Genomic DNA, 8,271 nt, shown 5'->3' on the forward strand with positions numbered 1-8,271 from the left:
CTACCTACCAAATTGAATATCTACGAGTTTGGTTTCTAATTCATGAAACTATTCATCGATACGACATCGGAGGAGAGAGATATTTGTATTTTTGCAAGACTGCGCAAACAACTCCTAATGGGACCCACTTAGGCGGTGGTCCACCTACTTCACTTTATAAACGATTTGGACGCCTATTTTTAACTCATTTTCAACTCAACTTCGTCTCCAAACTTCTCTTAACCTTTCTAAACAGATACCGCAAGGGTTTGAAGTGATTTTAAAGTGATTCACCATATTTCAACATCAAAACTTAGTTCTAGTGAAGAACAACACCTCTTTGAGGTTGTGTTGTCATTGAGGATTGTTGTGGGCTGTGTTTGGCTGAAATTCTAAGTTGTTGCTACTAGATAAGGTGATTATAACAGCCTAATAATTGTGCTTAAGCTTGCTTGTATGTTGGGTAATTTTTTAGGATGATAAACTACAAGATAATACTTGGATTAGCTTAAGTCACTTCTACGGTGTTGTATTGTCATTGAGGGTTGTTGTAAGTTGAATATAACTTGTATTTTGACTTGAAGTTACTGTAGGAGGTATGTGTATTGTGTTTTTGCATGTGCTTAAGTTTATCTTGATGTTGATTAAGTTAAATGGATGGAGTAGACATGAACTAGTAAATAAAGTTACTAATTGAAGATAGTTGGAATTAAGGATTGTTTCCTTTGTTATAAATATATGGTATAAGGATGGAATAATTAATGGATGACTTCATTAGCATGTTAATTATACTGTTACGTTGATGTAAGAAGTCTATAAGGGGTTATATGGGTTATACGAATTCTAATCGGAGCTTGCCACTCGTCGTGAAGTAGTTGTGACTTGTTGTTGTAATATGGTGTATTGTTATTGATATTTATATGTTGATGGATTTCTCTGGTTGTTGTTGTTGGTATATGGTATTGGAGGAGACCCTTTTTACAGGGGAGATGCTGCCCGAATTTACGTAAATGAGCTACTAGCTTAAGTTACAGACTTAGCCTTTGCTCAGCACTGATTTTGAATCTCCTTATACTATGATAAATGGAGTTGACTTATTTGGAGGGTTGCTTGGAAGGTATTAAGGACTCAACAGATTTAAGGTATGTTAAGGCACTTCCTTCTTTCTTTTGGCATGATCTAAAGTGAAATGAATACGTTATTTCATAACGGATCTACTCTTAGCAACTAAGGTTGCCCATGTTGTTCTTTCCTTATAAAGTTATTTTAAGCAAGTATGGATGATCCTTAAATCCTACTGAGGTTCATATTAATGGTATGGATGTACATAATGTTAATTGAAGGTTCAATGACCTTACGTCACTCCGAAAGGTTTAGAACGTGGTTCCATGAGTCCAGCATGTATTATATATAGTATCTATTTTACTCTACCGAGCCACACTATAGTCTGTCGAGTATGGCACTTATTGTGCAACCACTGATCAGTTGGGTTTACCAAGCTGCACGTGGCCGGATACGATTCTACCGAGCCTTATGATGGCCGGGTATACTTTTACTGAGTCCTCTTTGAGGCCGGGTACGATAATGATGATGATTATAATGCCCACAGAGGCGTATGTTTTTAAATTTTTATGTATATATATGTATTATGCATTTCATGTCAGTAGCTCCCAAAGGAACTCAGATGTTACAGGTTGTATCTCCTTTATCTCTCTTTACATTACTGTTCTTGTTTATGTTTTCATGTTTTACATACTCGGTACTTTATTCGTACTAACGTCCCTTTTTCCTGGGGACGCTGCATTTCATGCCCGCATGTCCCGATAGATAGGTTGACATTCCTCCTAGTAGGCTATCAGCTCAGCGAAAGGTGTTGGTGCACTACACTTGCTCCGGAGTTTCCTATTTGGTCAGTATGATTTGGACATATATTGATTGGTATGGCGGGGCCTTGTCCCGACCTTTATGATGTGTATGCACTCTTAGAGGCTTGTAGATAGATGTCATGTATATGAAAGATTGTATGGCCTTGTCGGCCTATGTTTAGTGTACGAGTGTTCATTTTGGTCTTATAGGATCGTATGTCACATGTATAAGTTTGTATTACACATTGGGTCATCCTATGTCAAGTATTCCCTTATATTTTATTCTGGTTAAATCATGACAGCCCTTCCGGCCCATTTACCCATGATGGTATGATAAGAAAGATACTTTACGTTGGTACTCAGTTGGGTAAAGTATCGGGTGCCCGTTATGGCCCTCCGATTTGGTTCGTGACATCTCTGGCTGGGGACGCGAGAGGAAGCACCCTCACTGGAAGCAAGCCCATGTGCACTACTTCGAGCAATGGCACTTTGTAGCACCCTCATAGCCTCCTCGGAGTCTGTTAAAATGTCGACCTCGGGACAAGTGATGGAGCCTTGCGGAAGTCCTAAACCAAGCAAAAATAGAGTTAGCAATGTTATATTCGTTCATACAAAGATAAAATAAAGAAGGGCTCAGTTTACCATGGTTCTTGGCCTTCCACCCATGTTTGAGGGCCATTTTCTTCCATCGGCGGGATTCTAGTGTTGTAATTTCCAAAATCTTCTGGTCCATGCCTTGAACCCGTGGTGGTTCCCACCGGGTAGTTGAAACAAAAAAACAAAGAGGTTAATAATAACAAAAACGGTCTTTTCACGAAGGAAGAAAATGAATCAAAAACTTACGAAAACGGTTTCACGACTCAAGAAAAGGCATAGCTATGGCCGGGAAGATATCCCTAGTGGCGATGATGAAAAATCTCTCCATCCACCCGTGAGCATTGTCATTGTTCACGCTGATGAGAAGAGCGTGATGGCCATGTTGGCTGAAGTTTATTACTCCCCCACGGAAAATTTTGGGGGAATAGAGGTTCATTAGGTGTGCAAGTGTTAGGGTTTCCCCAGTCTCTGTGCACAGTTGGCATAGGCAAGTCACCATTCTCCATATATACAGGCCTACTTGTGTCAAGCAGACCCAGTACCAGGTGGTAAAACCCCAAAATTATGGGGTTGAGCCCTTCACTCATCCCTAAGGAAAACAAACCCAAGGTAAAGGGACACGTATAGACATACGTAAAATCCTCCATGGTAAATGTAACTCGCTTTATCATGTTCGGAGCGAGGATATTGAGGTTAGGGCAGTTGTAGCCCTCCTTCACTACAGGGATACTAGAAGGGTGAATGGAAGAAGGGTACCTATTAACAACCCAAGTTCGTGAAGACGCAACTGGAGCCTTCTCTTGCAAGTCATTAACGGTACTCAGCTATTTGGTTATAATTGTGTTTACAGTGGGAGGCATAGAATCAATGTCATCTTCTTTGTCTTTATTTCTCTTCGGGCCTCCACCAAAGAAAAGACCAGAGTTTCTAAAAGTTACAGTAGAAGAAGCCATGGTAGTTAAAATGCAGTAAATGTTTTAGAAAAAGCTAGTGAAGATGAAAGTTTTCTAAGCAGGAAGAGATTGAGTGTAGAGAAGATGATAAACTTATGAAAATTTTTGAAGTGAAAGAGGTAAAATGATGAGTAGAAGTAAAGATATAGAAGGCAAAAAGCGTGGTTTTGATTACCTCGAGAACCGGTAAAAATATTGGTGAATCATGAGTCAATACGTGTTCGGGGTATTAAATGCGAGAAGACGTACGTCCTTTCAAGTGTCAGAAATATTCAGGAACTTTCCCCCAAGAAGGGAATCTTCACCAACTTCCCGATGACACAAAGATGTGTCATTGAAAAGCAGGGGGACTATCTGTATATGGTAAAATCGATTCATAATAAATGGTCGAATGATAGCATGCATGACACGTGAAACCGAAAACAAGCAAAAGGCGAATCAAGTAACAATTAGTACCGGGAACAACAACTACAATTGACATAGGGTAAACCCCAAAGGGAGAATGGTCAGCAGCAGATCAAATATTTTCCATCGGATAGCATTCAATGAAGAATATTCTCTAACACTAAATGGGCGGTCGTTGTAGAGAATATTTGCATTCATGGCCTGTCGTTACATATTCATCAATGACTCATCAATAACTCCTTTATTATCATTTAAGTGGGGCTTGATCTTAGGATCCTGTTTCCCTAGGTATAGCTATAAAAAGCAGACTCAGGAGCCATTGTAGGACACGAAATTCTGGGCAAAAAATATGTTGTATTTTATTTTCGCTCTCAATTAAACAATTTTATTTGCTCTTTTACATTGCTCTCATTTCTGTCCTCGGAGACACTACTCTTGGAACCAGGCTTGTCATCTTCTTCAATTTAAATTGCTAAGTCTTATTTTTACTTTTATTTCATTATTATTTTTGGATCAAATCAAATCACTTGTAGATACGGGAAAAAATTTTGGGACACCTAAAAGCATCTCCGCAAATGCATTTTCCTATACTAGTAGAAGTGGGCTTGTTCTGTGGCTCTGACACAGGTTTCCCAAAATAGTTGCTTCTTTCATGAAGACTTCCGGCACTATATTAATCGCCTTCAACAGTCTACCAATAGCCCAGAAGTCTAATGTAGCGGATAAATCATTCAGATACAAAAATTAATTTAGGAGTAGGTGTGATTGCTATAGCTCATCTAAGGCCCTGCATGTTAATGGCATGACACTATTCTAAAAAGATCAAATACATAGATAGTTTCCTCAGCTTAAACGCCTGATATAAGGGACTGGCCTATTGAACACCTGATGCTAGTGGAAATTGTGCCTACCAAAAGTTTTACCAAGTTACTAACAGTCAATTGAAAAACCAATACACGTGTTCAATGCTACGTTTTCAATTTTATAGAAACTTTGAGAACCTCAGTGTCATTCCAGTGTTGCGGGGAACAGAGGATTAAGGTTTTCTATAGTTCTCTCTTAAAAGAAACCTAGGTGGACTGCCTAGACAATTAGATCCTTCTTCAAGGCTTGCACATGTGTATGTCCATAGGATTTTCTGAGAATTGATATAATTTATAATATTAGATTAAGACTTGAATGTAGCAACAAGAACAATGAAAATTCATGTAACTGTCCCTTACTTGCTTGGAATAAAGCCTATTTATTTATTGTTGTTGTAATAGATATATAAAACCTCATCTTGGCAGAAATATTTTCATTTAGTAATTTAACTGTAAAAACCCAACCTTCAAGTTGAGTAATCAAGATATGTATATGTATATAAATACTTTATACATAGACGAATCCTTGTGGTGCTCTATGTACAAAAATGACCACAGGATATCAAATACAACTGCTAAATTTTATAAGTCTTCATCTGGTTCATATTCTTCTGAATCTTCTTCATCAATAGCCACGATTTTGGCAACCGTTACACCTTTCCCAGAAACTATCAATTTAGGAGTGTTGGCATGAATCTTAAATGCCATCCTTGAGTTCTTTTTCGTCGCGTCATGATTCATGACTATCCCACATGCTTCATCTTCTTTCTTCAAGTCACTAGGTGGCAAGAAACAGTCCATAGAGAGTCCCTTTATGTTGAAGTCGACTTCTTCAATGGTCCAGACTTCTTCCATCCTTGTTCTGGTGTGTCCTTCTGAGTTCTCGCCGAACCTGAATAGAGAAACTGATGTCCTGCCGCCATGTGCGATGTTAACCCCATTAAGCGTTCGATAATCTTGGATTAATGACTCCATTGTTGTTTCCCAGAAGACATCATTTCCAGGGGCTTTTATTCTTAGAAGATGTGTATCCTCTAGATTTACTAAAAGGCCTGTCCTTTGGCTGAAGTATCCGTAAACGGTATGCCTCATAATCTCTACATTGCAGCTGCTTCTTGCTTTCAGAGTTGAAGGACCTGCTTCAAGCTTTAATATAAAGCAGTCTTCCCCATTTATAGTCTTCTCTCCGACGAAAATGGAATTGGAGAACAAATTAGCAGTTGACCTTGGATCAATACCCTGTTCAATTGATTAGAAAACCAATTAGTCCATATGTAAATAAAGGTGGATTCAGGATCAAAATTCAGTAGAGTGAGAACTGAGAATGATCATTGTAATCTTATTATATGTCTTAAATTTTTTTGCTACGTATACATGATTTGAACTGACATCAATCGGTTCAGTTAGTCCTAATATTTAACCCACATAAGCCACCTTAAATCCGCCTCTGAAAATATAAACTGAAAGCTCTATTCGTTCCACAACATAATGTCTATTTTTCCTCTGGGGCTTCTGGTCACATCGAGGTGTCATTTTCAGTAGTGCTGGCTTCTTGTTTGTTATACATTTCTACTGTTCCAATTTTGGCTAAAGGAACTAGTTGATGGGGTCAATATGTTTAAATTTGTGGGATTTGGGTATATCAAGCCATGTGACCCACAACGTGGGATTCGTAAATAGACTCTAGTAAAAAAAGGGCGGATTAGACATCAACCTGATGTCAACGTTGACTGCTTGATCCAGATCATAGAAATATTAGGCTAACTGGCTAATTGGAATACTTATTTGAATAATTAGTTGATTTAAAAACGAAAGAGATAGCTCGACCGTGGAAAAAGCAAAAGGAAAACAGAACTTTAATTTGAAGTAGGTCAACTGGATGATTAAAGTCAAAAGAACACCAAACAAATTTTGAATAGGTTGACGGATCATTTCACACTTAACAACTTCCAGGTAGATACCAGACATGAGACCCCGCACAGCTGTGAAAGAACATACCGCTTTGTCCTTGAGAATCAAAGAATGTTTGTCTATCCACACACTATGGGATACGAAAAATTAAACTCTATTGGGCTACGAAAATTCCTTAAGTTGATGGAATAATTCGTCTTTTCACTTAATTTTACTTTATATTACATTATGATTAATAAAGGACGACACACTAATTAAAGTGAGAAAAGGGTAATAATTTGCTAATTTGAATTGAAAAAAAGTACCTGTAAGGAACGACGAAGAGGCCTAGCAGGACCACGAGAGGCATGAGAATGGTGCCATGGAGTTTGTCTCCAAGCAACGTTACCATCACTTCCAGCACTGATTTTACACCCTGAAACGACAAGCTCTATGCTCCAAAGATCAGGTCTCTTCTGCCACAACACGAATCCTCCCATTTCCCCTGGCACATTTTTCACGCTCTTGATATTCTTCATCACCTTGCCATTATTGTTCAATCCTATACCATCTCCCGCTATAAATTCTGTCGCTAACATCTTTACCTTTCCCATAGCATACATGCTGTCAATAGAATTCAGAGCATTTGCTCCTCCTGCAGCCGCTATGTACTGTTGTACGATATACTTGGCCACTGAAGCCTCCTGTACACAGAAAATGAATTTAGCAACATCTTCTTGACTATAATTATAAAGTAAGATTTCCAAGTTAATTGTTTGCGAACTTACAATGGGATGATCATTGATCTTTTTGTTGAGAGAGTGGTCACAACGGATGGGATGAGGGATCAAAGGGGCTCCAACAACGCCAAGCAAGAGCTGAATTTCAGCATTGCGGCCGCCGAAAATGGAATCAGCAGACTTGTCAAGAGTGTGAAACTTAACCCAAGATTTCATGTTATGCCATGACCTGTTCTTATGGGAAGCAAACATTTCCTCAGGGATGGGGACTTCTAGAACCGTCTCGAGTCCATCTTCTCTATCCAAATTGGGACACAGAGTCCTCATATTGTGGAAGAGAAATTAGTAGGGTATGGAAGTTATGGTGGAGATTAGCAATGAAAGAAGAATAGAGGAGTGGAGAGTGGTAAAGAAAGATGAGGAAGAGACTTGGATTTGAAAGGGAGACTTTATTTGAAGTTAAAATTGAATAAAACAGAGGACCAACCGACCGTGGGCCGCCACTCCCTAACGTGCTCTTCTTTGTCTAAATGTCGTGACACCACGCACTTCTCTGTCTCTTTGTTCCTTTTCCTACTGTTAGTTGAAATATTCTTAATTGGATACGCAAGAGAAAAAGAAAAAGCAAAAAGGTAAAAGTGTCTATATATATCCCGAGTGATGTAACAGATGGCCGATTACTTAATTAGATCACTTAAGGGTCGTTTGGTACGAGGTACAAGAAAGTATAAAGATGATATAAAAATTTAATATCACCTTAATACTCCGTTTGTTTGGTTAGCAAATCAGGTATAAATGTTAATTTTAATACTGAGATAACTTATACCTTATAGAAGGTGCGATAATTAGCATCGGTATAACTTATACCTTCGTCTTAGAAATTATGCAATTGTCATTCTTAATATAACATACCAAACAATGAATAAACAATAATCCCAGCATAACTAATCCCAACATAACTTATCTCAATATAACTTAT

The 8,271-nt window shown here is 38.4% G+C and overlaps 1 protein-coding gene across 1 annotated transcript; it reads right to left on the minus strand.

The window, feature by feature from the left end:
- Window positions 1–5,022: 5,022 nt before the first annotated feature.
- LOC104227829 (uncharacterized) lies at window positions 5,023–7,714 on the minus strand. Its single transcript, XM_070168553.1, has 3 exons — window positions 7,341–7,714; window positions 6,879–7,256; window positions 5,023–5,901 (listed from the first exon to the last, which is right to left on the minus strand). Exons 1-3 carry the CDS (start codon window positions 7,617–7,619, stop codon window positions 5,245–5,247), a joined length of 1,314 nt encoding a protein of 437 aa, XP_070024654.1. The 5' UTR covers window positions 7,620–7,714; the 3' UTR covers window positions 5,023–5,244.
- Window positions 7,715–8,271: the final 557 nt, after the last annotated feature.

This window comes from Nicotiana sylvestris, chromosome 3 (genome assembly GCF_000393655.2).
Source record: "Nicotiana sylvestris chromosome 3, ASM39365v2, whole genome shotgun sequence".
Classification (NCBI taxonomy): Eukaryota; Viridiplantae; Streptophyta; class Magnoliopsida; order Solanales; family Solanaceae; genus Nicotiana; species Nicotiana sylvestris.

Excerpts from the sequence above, each read along its gene's own strand:
- LOC104227829 (XM_070168553.1), bottom strand. The coding sequence starts at position 7,619 with ATGAGGACTCTGTGTCCCAATTTGGATAGAGAAGATGGACTCGAGACG. Across the intron at positions 7,257-7,340 it reads AGATCAATGATCATCCCATT|GAGGCTTCAGTGGCCAAGTA; the intron begins GTAAGTTCGCAA and ends TTCTGTGTACAG. Across the intron at positions 5,902-6,878 it reads CTCTTCGTCGTTCCTTACAG|GGTATTGATCCAAGGTCAAC; the intron begins GTACTTTTTTTC and ends TCAATTGAACAG.